General features: G+C 33.9%; 3 protein-coding genes and 1 long non-coding RNA gene across 4 annotated transcripts in view; 2 read left to right on the plus strand and 2 right to left on the minus strand.

The window, feature by feature from the left end:
• Positions 1 to 2064: 2064 nt before the first annotated feature.
• Positions 2065 to 15877, plus strand: part of LOC112464233 (odorant receptor 2a-like) — a gene marked incomplete at its 5' end in the record, with an annotated part of 23960 nt that continues 10147 nt past the window's right edge. Inside the window, 4 exons of the mRNA XM_025031099.1 lie at positions 2065 to 2452; positions 2559 to 2939; positions 3391 to 3595; positions 3784 to 3940. Coding sequence (XP_024886867.1) covers positions 2065 to 2452; positions 2559 to 2939; positions 3391 to 3595; positions 3784 to 3940 — 1131 coding nt within the window. The remainder of the gene's footprint in view (positions 2453 to 2558; positions 2940 to 3390; positions 3596 to 3783; positions 3941 to 15877) is intronic.
• On the minus strand, positions 5773 to 7409 carry LOC112464236 (rRNA methyltransferase 3, mitochondrial-like). Its single transcript, XM_025031103.1, has 4 exons — positions 7049 to 7409; positions 6726 to 6964; positions 6463 to 6618; positions 5773 to 6390 (listed from the first exon to the last, which is right to left on the minus strand). The coding sequence occupies exons 1-4, from the start codon at positions 7375 to 7377 to the stop codon at positions 5792 to 5794; spliced, it is 1323 nt and encodes a 440-aa protein (XP_024886871.1). The 5' UTR covers positions 7378 to 7409; the 3' UTR covers positions 5773 to 5791.
• LOC112464237 lies at positions 7882 to 10222 on the plus strand. The gene is made up of 6 exons (XR_003041899.1): positions 7882 to 8090; positions 8214 to 8675; positions 8773 to 8873; positions 9050 to 9265; positions 9454 to 9638; positions 10003 to 10222. It is a non-coding gene; the product is annotated as an uncharacterized LOC112464237 (long non-coding RNA).
• On the minus strand, positions 10861 to 13551 carry LOC112464235 (conserved oligomeric Golgi complex subunit 3-like). The gene has a single exon (XM_025031102.1). It carries the CDS (start codon positions 13373 to 13375, stop codon positions 10934 to 10936), a length of 2442 nt encoding a protein of 813 aa, XP_024886870.1. The 5' UTR covers positions 13376 to 13551; the 3' UTR covers positions 10861 to 10933.

Below are 15877 nucleotides of genomic sequence, written 5' to 3' on the forward strand. Positions count from 1 at the left end.
AAAATGGCGAGTGCTTTTATACATTGCAGTTCAATTTTTTACAAGTTTTTGCTAGATAATCTGGGAAATAATTTGTCAAGCAAGTTTGGATTCGACGCTCGTGTATATAAAAAATATCAATTTTCTTCATAAGGATAATAGTTCATGCATACATATATGTGCGTGTAAAAATTAATAATATTAATACAATTATTTGGTAAAATTTATTTGTGTTACGTTGATAGAGCACGGGCATAGGAGATACTATATATCATATGGATTGGCCATTGCTATCAATCAAAGAGAAAAAAGGATTGCTCATGATCATGATGCGTAGCACTATTCCTATAAAGTTCACGAGCAGCTTTTTGATAACTTTATCCGTTCAGTCTTACAGTAACGTTAGTATTATTATTACATTGGTATCCAAAATAAATATTTAACATATTCAGAAGATACGTTGTTTGTGATATTATCAATATTTGTCACGATACGAAAATACAATTGAAATTTTTATAAATGCCTTATCTTCTATATTAAGGTTTTTTCTAATTTTTCTTTCAGATCCTAAAAACGTCTTATTCAATATTTAACGTGTTACAAAAGTGAAATATAAATAATGATGTAGTTTTGAATAAATTATAAATTCTAAATCTTATAACTTTTGTTTCCACACATTTTTCCACTTCAGCCTTATTTTCTATTCCGATTATTCAAACACTGATGCAAGCAGATAACATGCATACAATGTAATAGGTATAATACATATAACAAGAAATCGAGCGTCAGTTAAACATGAAAAATATAATGTCTTCTTATACCGTTACCTGCGACACTCTTTTGCGGTCGTACCAAAAATAATCCAGTCTTCTGCCTCACCCGTCATACTTGGCGAGCGGATGTGTGACAGTTAACTTGGAAAGTATTTAAACACTTTATTCGTTACTTCATCTGCAGAATGATTGGTAACTAATAAGACAATCAAGTATATGGAATATTCATTTGCATCGCAAAATGAAGAAAAAATAATGACGTATAAGCAACACTAATTTCGGCTCTAGCGTTAAAGTCAGAAAAGAATAATTTCTCAGGCTTTGCTACATGTGATGTACTGAGTATAGAATTAATACATGGTAGTTCCCCTGTACACTCGTCATACCTCGCAGATATACAAGCAACTTGAGAAATATGCTCTGACACTGAGTATATTATGCATCACATTCTTATCGCTACACTCGTCTTGTATTTTTATGTAATAAAACGGGAAACTGTATGCGGAAGGTATGATATTCTTCGTAGTTCCGATGGACAGGAGACATACAAATATTTTATTCAACGGGAATATGACAACGTGAAAGGAAAACATCCCTCGATAATTGCAACTAGGAAAACTTTTATAATTGTAGTATTCGCAAGAACGGAAAAGAACGTGCACTCCATAATAAATGATTAAATGACTTCATGTCGATTTTTTAATGGCGGTAATTGTAGTAGAGTTGATAAGATGCTGAAGAGGGTAAAATTATACACAGTCTGTCGCAAGACGTGCTCGGTTACATTTAAGTGAAATTTATTGACCATTACGATAATAAAATAACATGTGTCGTATCAATGTATTTGTTTTATAATTCTGTTGCATTATCAGCCACAATTCTGGGGAACCGATATTTCGAAATAAGGTGCGTGATTATAAATGCTTACAAATATTGCTTTCTAGTTATATTTTCACGTATCGTATATTGCATTCCGTTTAAATAAGGTTGTTCAGTTTTTACCCGCGATAACATTGGACGCGATCGGTATGTACGTTAAACGTGTATAAAATTTTTCTTCATCGAATCTATTCATGTATTTAGTGTTTGAAATTTTAATCAGGTTGCAGAATTTAATACTTCACGCAATCTGTTTATATAACATATTACCTTCTGCATTAAATTCAATTTTTTTCATAATTACCTTACACGCCTGGACATATAATTAATATAATTAAAAAAAGATATACTTTTCGCAATTCTGCAAACTACTTTTTTAGATATTGCTTTACATGTAGAAAGAGGTTATGCTTTTGTGCAACACACTGATAAGTTGTTTGTAAAGGAAGAGATTTAAATATGCAAATACTTTCTTTACATTTTTCAATGTATACCGTTGGTGGTATATGGCGACCTGTTGAATGGTCATCGGATGGTGCCAAGCTGCTGTATAGTATATTTACCTTTATTATAGTATCTTCGGAATACTTTTTGATGATAACTCAATTTATGGATATAGTACTTGTTGTCGACAATATCGATGATTTTACCGCTAATACTCTAATGTTTTTGACTATTGTTGCTGTTTGTTGTAAAGCGACGGTCGTTGTTGTGCGTCGGAATGCGATCATCAACATAGTGCAATTGTTGTTGAAAGCACCACATAAACCTCGAAACGAGGATGAAGTAGCTATCCAAACGAAATTTGATAAGTTTATCAGGTGAATTCGTATATTTATTAAAAATTTGTAATGATAAATTTCTGTACATTGTAAGTACAAATAATTTGTGCGTTTATACAATTTAATATCGGTTCTATGTTTGCAGAACGTTTACGTTAAGATACACTTTTTTGGCGACGGGCTCCATTACAGGCCTCACTCTAGGATCAATATTAAATGCTATGCATGGTCATTTACCTTATCGAGTATGGCTACCATGGAATTACGATATACCTCTGGTGTTCTGGATTATATCTATTCATCAAATCTTAACTTTACTTTTCGCCTGTATCATAAATGTCGGGACGGAAACTCTAGTTCTCGGATTGCTCATACAAACGTGCGCCCAACTTGAAATTTTCGAAAGTCGTCTTCACAAATTTATAATTAATAAAACAGTTAAAGATCTGGGACATACACTTTCGACGTCGAATAAGAACGAAGTAGGGATATCGGAATGCGTACATTATCATCTCAGCATTTACAAGTGAGTCACGTAAGAATCCGTTTTTATGCATATATTCAGTCGCCTCTTTATGTACGTGTGTATGTGTGCATGCGCGTGTCCATTATTTAATTTTCATGTCTAAGAACTGCTGTTATTTACAACAATGATTGATGCTTATGATGAAAAATCGTTTAAAATCAAAAGATAACATAATTAACGTTATTAATTGCAATTAATAGACCATTATTATGAGCTCGAAAGCAGAGTATTCGCAAAATGATTTAATTATATTGTCATTCCGTGGTAGATTGTGCAGAAAAATAAAATTTAAGTATCTGTTTAGAACCAAGTAGTTCTTCTTTCAGTAAATGACGCATGCTAAAAGATACATTTCCCACAATATTTAAAATTATTGGAATTATGTTATAAAATTATATATTATAACAGTAATTTCGCATTCAATGCATGATTTAACATGAAACCATTACAGATTCGCGAAAACGGTAAACGTCATATTCAACCAGGTGCTCTTCGTTCAGTTTTTTTCTAGTATAATAGTATTATGTACATGTGTATATTACTTGTCAACCCATACTGCGGAACTGTCTGGACTTGTGTCTTTTTTGGTATATACGATTTGCATGTTTGCACAAATTTTCGTTTACTGCTGGTCCGGAAACGAAGTCATACTTAAGGTAACTTTCTATACTCCATAATTCTTACCAAAATATTCCGTACCAAAGGGATGTGTTTTACCGAATTAATGGAAAATAGCGAGTGCTTTTATATACAACTTAATTTTTGTGTGTGTGAAATTAATAATATTAATAAAATTATTTGGTATTATTATGCAATAATAAATTTATTTGTGTCACGTTGGCAGAGTACGAGCATAGGAGACACTATATATCGTACAGATTGGCCACTGCTATCAATCAGAGAGAAAAAAGGATTGCTCATGATCATGATGCGTAGCACTATTCCTATAAAGTTCACGAGCAGCTTCTTGATAACTCTATCCCTTCAGTCTTACAGTAACGTTAGTATTATTATTACTTTGGTGTCAAAATAAATATTGACATATTAAGAAGATATGCTGTTTGTGATATTTGACATATTAACGAGATACGCTGTTTGTGATATTACTGATATTTGTCGCGTACTTACGAAAATACAATTAAAATTTTCATAAATGTTTTATCTTCTATATTAAGATTTCTTTTAATTTTCCTTTCAGATCCTAAAAACGTCTTATTCAGTATTTAACGTGTTACAAAAGTGAAATATAAATAATGATGTAGTTTTGGATAAATTAGAAATTCTAAATCTCATAACTTTTGTTTCCACACATTTTTACTTCAGCCTTATTCCCTATTCCGATTATCCAAACACTGACGCAAGCAGATGACATGCACGCGCACGCACAGTAAATGTAACTACAATGTGTAGCACAATGTAATAGGTATAACGTTACCAAACTAATTATGCTAGAGTTTCCTTAATTCTTAATGTTTTAAGAATTGAAAAACCATATGTAATGATAAGACACTTTCTCATTTAAAATACAGAATTAATACGACGTTAGGTACAGGTACGTCAAAACAGTATATTCAACCAAGTGCTCTTTGTTCAATTCTTCGGCAGTATCTTGAAATGCAAGTGTATTTTACATACCGGCATATTTCGGAGTCCGGGACTGCGACTTTGCTGATGTACACCATTTGTATGTTCGTGCAAATTTACGTTTACTGCTGGTCCGGAAAAAGTAATGCTCAAGGTAAATATAACTGCTTGCATTCCACGATCTATTCTCACACGTAACCTGCAACAAGTGAAACAAATGTAACATATTAATTGTAATTATGTTCAACGTATCGCACACAAAATGTCAATTTATGTTGTCCATACACAACGTCGAGATTATCAATCGCTCACCAATCATTCTATCATTCTATCGTCGATATCTATGATTATGAAAATTATAACTGCTCTCTAAATTGATGTTAGATATATGATGTACGTGTGTGTGTGACTTGGTTAACTGAAATCGATAGTAATATTGAACCCAACTGCTTGGAGCGATTATATGTAAATCAAGTAATAAAAATCAATAGAGGTGCGCACCAATCGAGGGTGCGAATGAAATATCCTTCTCGGACACACACCCGATTATAGCGCAAAAATATCGGTGTAAATTTATTCTACCTGGTAAATAATAGATGTTTTTTCCAACTTATTTACACAAAATCTTTTGTGTGTGTACATGTTTTTAGGTATCTTATAATTTATATACCTAAAGTTATTAGATCTTATTTAAGGAAAAAACTTTAATTTTTAGTACATATGTGAAATTATTAATGATTACACTTTCGCGATATAATTGTAATTAGTTCATTTATTTTACGACAGAGCACGAGCATAGAAAATGCGGTATGTCATTTAAACTCGTCCTCACTATATCAGTCAGTAAAAAAATTGTTAATCATGAAAAACGTAGCACGAAAAATGCTAATATCTTTAATTATTTACAATTATCTCATTTATCGTGTTTCAAATAGCAGATAATATAATGCACTAAAATGTACAATTCATGAAATATTTATAAAACAAAGACACACATGCGCGCCCGTGCACACAAATCAGATATAATTCAACAATCTTTGAAAGTATGGGATATATTTTTAGATAATTAGTTTTATAAAATTTATTATAAAGTTTTTTATTTTTGACTATTCAATCGATAATTCAGTAAATATTTGTTGCAATAAATTGAGCATAAAACACCAATATTTTTCGCTACAATTTCTAAGTCTATATAAATACTTGGTCAAATTACATAATAATAATAATTAGTTACAAGAAACATTACCTATATATATTTAGAAATAGTTTTATTCATCATCAATTTTGCGAGTTACAAACTGTCTTCTCATTTCAAATGTAACAATACCAACAGCCACACCAACATTTAAACTGTCAATGCCGTTAGTCAATGGTATGTTAACACGAGTGCAATTTCTTGCACGTAACAATTTACATGATTCGAGACTAACACCCTCGGTTTCACCCCCAATAACAAGTACCATTTCTCTTTTTGTAAAATCTAATGTATAGTAAGGTTCAACTGGAAGTTGAGATATTAATTTTTTTACTAGCAATTTAGTTTTTGCAGTTTGTTTATATTGGTTGGTTTGACTTGTCAGTTGGTCTATCGCGTTATCTTCAGCAGTTTGATCGTCGTTCGCATTTACATAATCTTGTTTTGTATAATTATCATTGCCTTCGATGGAAGTGCTTACAGTTGACTCTTGATTAACCGTATCTTTTAAATCATTTTCATACGCTATATTGTTGTCCGCTAGAAAAATTGCAGACTCATCATTTATCAACGTTGGAATCTCATCCCATGAAACGGACGTAATTATTGGTAGGCGAAAATGTGCACCTGTAGCACTGCGCACAACTTTGGGCTCCCACAAATCCACACACCCTATATAAGGCAAGAAAAATCCAGATTAATGGAAAAATTACAGACTATAAAATTAGTAATCGTGCAAATTACCTTTCATTAATAATAACTTTTCGCAACCAACTGCAGCAGCAGCTCTTATAATAGTTCCCAAATTTCCTGGTTCTCTGACATTGTCACAGACAATAGTCAAAGGTATAGCGTCCTTGGCAGGTTCCTTATCGTCCATATCTGGGATTTCGAAGATTCCTGTACCAAAAAAATTGCATTAACTATATACAGATATCTACTTTTTGTAGATTGTGCTAATTGTCAGTCGTCTCCTTTGCGAGATCATATAAAATCAAAATATTTACCAATTATCCCAGGCGAAGTTGTTAAGTTGGACCACAATTGAATCGTACGATACGGAATCTTATACAGTTTTACTTCCTTGGGAAGCGACAGCGGCAGTATGTCGGACAATCTGTTGAAAAATATTACTTTTGGCACTATCCCTGCCTGAATCGCATCTTCGATTAATCGAAAGCCTTCCAGTAGCATTTGACGAGTCTTTTCTCTTCTCTTTTTCGTTTTAATATCTATCATCAATGAGCTGAAACATGAAATACAAACAGTATTATTCGTAGGACTATACTTTCTAGAGGCTATTTGAGCATTATTTAGAAAAACTATATACCTGATGAGCTTATCGTTTGCATCAAGTGCTATATATCTTTGTTCTGTGGCAGAACCTTCTTTAATTTCATTTTCCTTCTTATCTTTCTTTTTCTCTTCGCGTGTATTGACTCTTGGTCTCCTCCTACGTGTTTTAGGAGTTTTTTGTTCAACAGCTTTCGATGTATCATCAGTGTCCAAAAGCTCGTGTTCATTGACAATAGCAACAGGTCTTCGACTACTCCATCCAGAACTATATCCGCATTTAATTGTCGATCTTAAATCGGCTGGTCGCAAAAGTTTTGCGCCGCGAATCGATCTAAGTGATAACTGTACAACACTCAGCAACATTTTTATTTTGAAAAATCTATTCCAAATGTCATGCACTGTTCATTGAATAATTATTTTCATAATCACTATATTATATAATAATGTTTTGTGTTAACTTTTTATAACGCGACACACGTTGTTAATTCAAGATACCGAAAGTCTGAATAAATTTGCCACATGCTCTTGCATTCACCCGGCGCCAGGAATATCATAGGCACCCTAACCTCTTAACACGTCTAGAAATGCGCTCGGGAGGTATGCAACAACCTTACAGGTTTCTCTCTGACCTTACTTAGCGAGGACTCAAACCCTACTTAGCAAAGACTCAAACCCATTTAGCGAAAACTCAAACCTCACGATATTTTATAGTTTAAAAAAATATGTTATAAAAAATATTAATATGGACATTATATAATATATTGTCTTGTAAATATCCCTTCATATAATGGAAGATTGTATTTTGTATTACAAAGCGAACTCGCGACAGAAGTTCTTGATGAGGCATTGCGAATAATTGCATACTTGCAACACACCATATGGCTTGGTAAAATTAATGACAGTTATTAACAACTTATAGCGACTCTTACTATAGCGTAGCTGACACTTTCCGACTTTTCGATACGAAAATGTTGTAATTATGGTGTAATCTTGCCATTTGATATGGAATTGAGGAAGAATAATATTTCAAGACGTTGCAGTGGGCCCTCCCTTAGGAAATATGTCGTGCTTTCAAGGTAGTATTTTTACTGCAAAATTCTCACAATTCTATTTATAAAACGTAACTTAATTATATCGATAATGTTACATCATTTATAGTCATCATGCATTTTTGTTAATGAATTATTAACCCTTCGCAGAACATGTGTAATTCTGCTGCTTTCGTCGAACAAGTGGGTCTTTTACGCCAGTTAAGATTTTCAAGCTGTAATGGTGCCATAAAAAATCTGAAAGAATTCAGTGACTTAAGAACCCCTCGATAAAAAGTGATTTGGATCGACAGGAATTAAGAGGATTATATGTCAATAATAGCAAAGCAGAGACCACTTTGAACGATGACTCATATCGAGCTAAAAAAAGCTAAAGTTATTAAAAACCAGATGTTCATGGAGGTCACTTGAGATCATCAGGTGACTACGAACGGATCACATACCAACGAGTTTGTGCCAATAATATCTGCAGTAAATGTTTGGAGATCTATTCTTTGCAAAGAGTTCGATGCGTCAACATTTATCGGGTTTGTTTATAGACTTGACTGAAAAATGTATCGAAGGAAGAACTGAAACAGAAGTTTTTATTACAGTGCAGTGCCCGCAGTGACGGTTTGTAATAATTAATGTGAAAGAAAATGATATCTATATAATCTAGATATCTTTCAGCATTGTTTTAAACTTTACACGACTTTCTGGACTTTCACAGAATCTGTTGATGAATTCTTGCCATAACGTGATGCAGTCGAAGAAAATATCGTCGCATAGAATTAAACTTCCTTTTTTCCCGAATTGATCGATGTAATAACAGTGCGTTTCTCCAATTAATAAAAATAAGTGACGAATAATCACAATGATAATAATTATACATAATGTATATATAGCCTATTGATATTTATTAAGTTTTATGTGTCGTATAGATATATTGTATCTTTCCTTTATATCGTTTATCTTTTATAAAAATAACTATCTCCTTGTATCGACAGGTTCGTAAATATGGAGAACGAAGCAAAATGAAATTCAGTTAAAAGTGTTAAATTTAGACGTTTCTCTTTGTGCATTACTGTGTTATTGTATATATTGAACAAGAGGATATAACACAATGGAATTTCAGGAAAAATCTGCTTTTGCTCAAGAAAATCCAATTTATGATGCCATCCCTTTAATTATTATTGATAAAACGGGAAGGAAATATCCCAAAGGTCTGTGGAGCTTTATATCATATTTATATCATTATTTAACTAAATTTTCCTTTTTTTTTCTCGTAAAAGTGATACAAATGTAATTCTAGAACTTAATAGCTTCTTGATTCGGCTATACAGAAATAGAGTAGTTTTCGAAATTTGAATATATTAAAATACATTAAATGTTACTTTGTTTATTATTTCAGACGAGGCAGAAAATCTAAGAAAACATTACGTTTCTAGTCCATTTTGGATGAAATTTCGTTTACTATTATTTTGGATAATGTGGGTTGTATTGATAATGGCGATGATAATCTCTTTTCTTACATACTTTTGCTTTACACCCCGAATGTGCCATAGTTCAAATACACATAAGAATATACACAAATAAGTAAGTGTACATATCCAGAAAATTAATATACATATATTCTCTCATTACAAAAATAAACAATTTCGTAGAATCATTAAATTCTGTTACGCAATTAGTAATCAATTTTTATCAAAAAACAAATTTTTCGGAGTTTGATAAACTTGGTTGATAAGAATTTAATTAATTTACTTCGCATTCAATGAAATTTTAACAATTTAGAGAATTTTCTTCAACATTTTTCAACTCACTTTGTAATATATGTATATACATATATTAGCTAAAAATATATATTATACATTTTAATTTTTAATAAAATAATAAATTTTTAATTACCGTTGAATTTATTAATATATTTATTAATATATATTTTGAATGTATGTTTCAGTAAATACATCGTCTCATAAGATGCAATGGAAACGCAATGGCGCATGATAATAATTTAGATTATTATATGTTTGTATTGTATATTCATGGTTCAAGTAATAATATTAGTCAATGGTATTAAAATTATTAATAATATGACAATTGAAGAATATCAACAGTTAGCTAATAGAAAAGTGTTCGAAAGAAATTAAATTGTTGTACACTTTCATTATACCTTTATTACTATAGCGCAATTTTACAGCATAAAAAATTCAAGATGGATAAATTGTATTTCTTTTGTCCTCTTTTAAAAATATTAAATCTAGTGACTTTGTTGTAGCACTTTTTTATAAATAGCAAGATTTAATTTTACTAAATTTTATATTTTACTTAAAATTAATTTAATTAGGTATAATAATAATGGAAATATAAAATTAAACTTAATTACATACACATTCTCATATTACTTTATATTTTACATTGATAAGATTATATAATTTTATATCACATGCCAGAATAATTACATATGATAAATTACATAAAAATTTTCTCTCTTTTTCTCTCTCTTCTCATTTTAATCCTAAAATTTAATTGATTCTAAATCGATGTTATTTTAACTTTAATTTACTTAGAAAATTTTATTTTATTACAAAAATTATATCACATGCCAGAATAATTACATATGATCACACACAATTAGATTTAAAAATTCTCTCTCTCTCTCACCTCATTTTAATCCTAAAATTTATTTGACCTTAAATCAATATTATTTTAACTTTAATTTACTTAGAAAGTTTATTTTATTATATAAATTATATACATATATAAAAAATAACATAAAATCTAACATAAAAAAAGATTTATTTTTGCACATTTTTTACTTAAATTTATATCAATACTCTATTCAACAATTAATTTTTGAAAACACAACAGAATAAACAAAATTACGTTATTTAATCTTCTTGTTTAGCAAGTGACTGTGATTGTTTCAGAACCGACTGCGATTCTCGATTTGACTTTCCTTGAATTAACGTTGTTGAACTCAACATAACAGAAATATGTTCTGGCAAAGGACACGCGATCAACAGAAGGTTCTCCGCGTTATAATACTTATTCAATACCTGATGCAATTGCGTGAATGCAGCGCAAATGTTATTCTTCACTGGTTTAAACAGAATAAATTCAGTTTCTTTGTTAGCTAAATATAACTGCATCGATTGCTGTATCTCGGGACATTTGAATTTAATTACCCTCAATACGTCGGCTACTATAGTTGCTATCTCTTGCGGACTTCCTAGGGCATTTTCTTGAATCGAGCTTGCATCGAGCAACTTTTCCTTCTCCAATAACTTAATAATAGGATAAATCAATAAATAAGTTGCGTGTTGTATTAATCGCTGGCACGTAAGTCTCAACTTTGCGTCCACATGCTTCCTCGAGTCGATAAGTTGCTCCTTCATCTGTGGTGCACCTTCCAAAAGAAACTGCAATAACGCGTTGTTCGACAGGGTAAAGAACCTAGAACTCTTTTCGAGCAGCCCGAATGCAGCGGTCTTCACTTTAGAGAAGTCTAAACTATATTCTTTGATAGTAAAATCTACTTGAAACGGAGCAATTTGTTCTCTAAGAATCAGCAAGTGCTTTATCTGAAATAATTCTGCATCTAATGTACTCGCTCTCTTCTCAATTTCCTGTCTGGCATTCTCGATACTCTGGACGCAGAGGGAAATGGCCTCCTGGCTCAATGACTGGAACACGGATCTGTCCACGCAACGGTAGAGCCTCGACAGGCAGACCAGAGTCCTGCGTACCGTGGGATACCACATAGCGTGCAGATCCGCTGGAGAACTCCCCATGTGTGTCTTCTGATAAATGGAATCGATAACTATGTGATTTCGAGAAACTGGTTCTAGGACAGAGCTGTCAGTGGACGAGACGGAGATCCTCTTCATGCGGGTCTGGCGATTCGCTTCCCTGATCGATTCCGCTATTTCTTCCATCATCTTCAGCTTTTCTGGATACGCCAGGTCGCCTGACGAAGGATTGTAATTCAGTACGTCGGATTGCAGATATAAATGCGCCCGAAATACCAATCTCTCCTGAACATCGTGCAACAGCTGTAAGCAAATGTTTCCGAAGCCTTCCAGCGGTTCAAAGTTGTTCTGCACGTGTTCGTCGAGCATCTCTATTCGTAGAATGCAGCAAATCTCGGCCAATGTCTCGAGATGATTAATGTGTATTATGAAAGGTCTCAATGCATCATACAGAGAAGTGCACAAGCTCTCCAGGTATGCGGTCAGTCCGCTTGATTGTTTCGAAAAAAATTCGTAGAACAGTTTATGTTCGTCTATCGACGCATGCAAGAGTAATGCACAAGAATGTCGCACTAAACTGCAATGGTCGCCGTTATATTTTTCTCTTATGGAATTCAGAGACTTTTGTATGCTTGTACCTAGCACCAAGCCTCGCTGACTCCAATAATATTGATGGCACTCAAGCAACAAGCTGTCATATTCCTGCCTTTTGTACGATTTGCTTTCAATTTGCCTGATAACCGGCCTTGTTTTGGACAAGATCGTCTGAAATCTGCCATAAAATAGAGCGAGAGCCGCGTCCGTGTTCTCCGATGAATTTTCATTGTCCTTCAAGTTCAAAATGCTTTCAGTGGTTTTAGAGAACAAGTTGGAGATGTAATTCTGTATCAACGCAATCGCCTTCGACTGGCAATGCTTGTATCTCACCAGGTAAGTCCCACTTTCATTGTACGACGAGTTGTTTTGCATAAAATCTATGTTTGTGTCAATTTTATCTAATATAGAAAAAAACATTTCGCTGTTCACCGACAAGGTGGACGCGTCTAGCTTCTCTGTAATCACGTCGATCTCCTTGAAATATTTAACGTACTCCGTAATGCCGTCGATTGTCGCATTTAACTGCTTTTGATCGAAGATGAGTTGTTCGCTGGCTTCGTACAGAGAGGTGGTCTTGCTGGAAACCTCAGTATACTGCTTGTAGAGCGCAGAGAAATCGTCCAACGTCTCTTCTATCTGAGAACAAACGTCCTGGCACTCGGACCTCCTCGATTTCAGCTCTTCAAGGTACAGGTTGTACTTCATGTCGTACATGGAAACGTATTTCCTTTCTAGAAGCAAGAAATGCTGAAGTAACTCCTGATACCTTTCTATCGGGGGTGTATTCTCCTGAGAATTCTGCTCGTGTAGCTTCTCATCGCCGTCGATCACGCTGGACTGTAGATTCGATAACGGGAAGAACGAAGTCACAACGATCTCCAGATTTGTCAAGCAATCCTTTTGACACTCTGTCAACGGGGCCAGAGAATTGTCGTTCTGGTCCCACTTAATGAGGTTATGTGGAATTACCTTCGTCTGAGACATGATTTTATTTGCAACAGAGATTTTCAAATAATGACATAATCGCACGTGTCTCGTTTACGCGTAAGTACTAGACCGTGTAATTAAATTTAAGTGCGCGTATTAAATCGGCAATTCCAGAACCTCGTAAAACTTGACAGAAACTGTTGACGTATAATACTCGACTGTCGACAGTGTCGACATGGCTCAACATGATCGACATTATCGATTCGATATACGTCTCGACTTCTCGACCTACCTGAGAGAGGCCATCCCGGCCTTTTTCGTGTGTTGCTGTGTTGCATTTTCCGACGCGCCGCCTGAGAAAGTGCAACTCAACTACGTCGTATCGCTCGGTAACCGCACATGGTTTGCGTCCGTGCTAATGGTTCGTGTCCGAACTAGCCAGCTGGAGGGGATATTCTGGTCGCGGCGGCCGCGCTTCCATCTTGCGTATTCCAATTAATAACGAATTACGATAATAGACCATATGGGCTCTCCCCATGGTCCTTCTTTTATCTGAATAAAAAAAAAAAATTACGATAATTAAAATTACAAAATTAAGACTACATTCTTCAAAATTATTACGAATTTTGTATCTCATAATTTTGAAAAATATAATCGTAATTTTATAATTTTAATTTTCAGATAAATGTCAAATTTTGACATAATTGTCATAAATTCGTTACCTTAATTATAAAATTTTAATCATCACTCACCGACCGATGCGCAACAGCGGAGTTATTCTGCAACGTCGCTACGATGATTCTGTAACAAAGAAATGTAGAATCCGAATTAAAACAGGATGCAAGAGAGAGAGACAATCAATATTTCAAAAAATGATTACTATATAAACACTAAATTTTATATTATTGTTTATTAAGCAAATTTAATGAAATAATTTTGTAATTTCTTAAGAATACTCTATCCATTGAACATAAGCTTCTATAGAATTTCTAAAATAAAACTTTTTCTTTAACTTTTATTTTCTGAATAACTATCCGGTTAAAAAGTAAATGACCCATCAGTATAAGATATAATATGTGTATATGTATAAATAAATTATATTTACCGCATGTTGCTCCGCCGGCGCCTGATGCCTCCTCCTAGGCCTCCACCTCCTCTCAGGCTGCTCGGGATGTCAGTTACTGTTTCCTCGATGCGAAGATACTCCTTCCCGCGTAGATATTTTCTGTAACATAAAAATAATCGAATCGACTAAATACGTGTCACGCGCATCAAACATTTTATTCGTTATTCCGATTAATGTTTTCCTAAATTACTTCTTCGAAAAAAGTCTCTACGTTAGAATCAACTTGAATCAAATTTTTCAATTTATTTCTTTTTACTAATTTATATTTCGAAACACTGTTTAATGTAGCAACTAAATAAAAACAAACGAAAAAAGAGATTCCATAATATCTTTAGAAAAAATAAAAAATAACAACTTACCAGAAGTGTTAGTACGCCGATCCCCGATGCCTCTCCTAGGCCTCCACCTCCTCTCAGGCTGCTCGAGATGTCCATCGTGTTCCCTCGATGCGAAGCTAATGGTCCTTCCAGCGTGGATATTTTCTGTAACATAAAAATAATCGAATCGATTAAATAATTGTCACGCGCATTGAACATTTTGTTCGTTATTCAGATTAATACACATTCAAATTACTTCTTCGCAAAAAGGTCGTTAGAATCGTTAGAATCAACTTGAATCAAATTTTTCAAATAATTTCTTTTTACTAATTTATATTTTAAAACACGGTTTAATGCAGCAACTGAATAAGCACAAACAAAAAGACAGATTCTATAATATCTTTAGAAAAAAATAAAAAGTAACATTTACCAGAAGTGTTGATACGCCGATGCCCGATGCCTATCCAAGGCCTCCTCCTCCTCTCAGACTGCTCGGGATATCAGCTTCGCAGGATTCCCTCGCTGCTCCGATGTCACCTTCTGCGTCGTTATTTTCTGAAATATTCAAATGAACGATTTGATTAAGTAAAGACAGAAGAGATAGAACATTGTTGGACATAAGTGACATAGTACGTAAAAATCAGTTACACTCACCACTTTTTTTCCTGCTGTTCCGGCCGCAAAATCCACCACCACCTCCGGGTCAGATAAGAGTCTCGAGCCACATTGAGACTCGTGGCAATGCAGTGTGACTTCATCCATTAAGCAAAAAAAGTCAAGAAGCCATTTCGGCTATATTGCATTAATTTTACGACGTTGTTGCAATATAGTCGAAATGTTTCTTGACCTTTCTCGCTTAATAGAAATGTAATTGCTGAAAGGAATTAAAAATTGTTCTCTACTTTTTTTTTTTTTTTTTTTTTACGTGGTGGAAATCTTCGAAAGACACCCCGCCCTGTGGTAGGGAAGGGGAGTGTCGGATTCTACGCGCACGCGTACCACCGTTACGAGGGGCGCTTCAGAGGACCGAAATCCAAGGAGCCACCCTCAGCGTGGCATCGCGCGCCCATAGCCTACCGACTAAAACCACCACGAGCGACCCTAACACTAAACGCG

Source organism: Temnothorax curvispinosus, unplaced genomic scaffold (genome assembly GCF_003070985.1).
Source record: "Temnothorax curvispinosus isolate PA1 unplaced genomic scaffold, ASM307098v1 QBEX01014024.1, whole genome shotgun sequence".
In the NCBI taxonomy this organism is placed as follows: Eukaryota; Metazoa; Arthropoda; class Insecta; order Hymenoptera; family Formicidae; genus Temnothorax; species Temnothorax curvispinosus.

Coding starts and splice junctions, on each gene's coding strand:
- LOC112464235 (XM_025031102.1), bottom strand. CDS start 13,375: ATGTCTCAGACGAAGGTAATTCCACATAACCTCATTAAGTGGGACCAG.
- LOC112464236 (XM_025031103.1), bottom strand. CDS start 7,377: ATGTTGCTGAGTGTTGTACAGTTATCACTTAGATCGATTCGCGGCGCA. Junction 6,965..7,048: donor GCAAACGATAAGCTCATCAG/GTATATAGTTTT, acceptor TTCATGTTTCAG/CTCATTGATGATAGATATTA. Junction 6,619..6,725: donor AACTTCGCCTGGGATAATTG/GTAAATATTTTG, acceptor TTTTTGGTACAG/GAATCTTCGAAATCCCAGAT.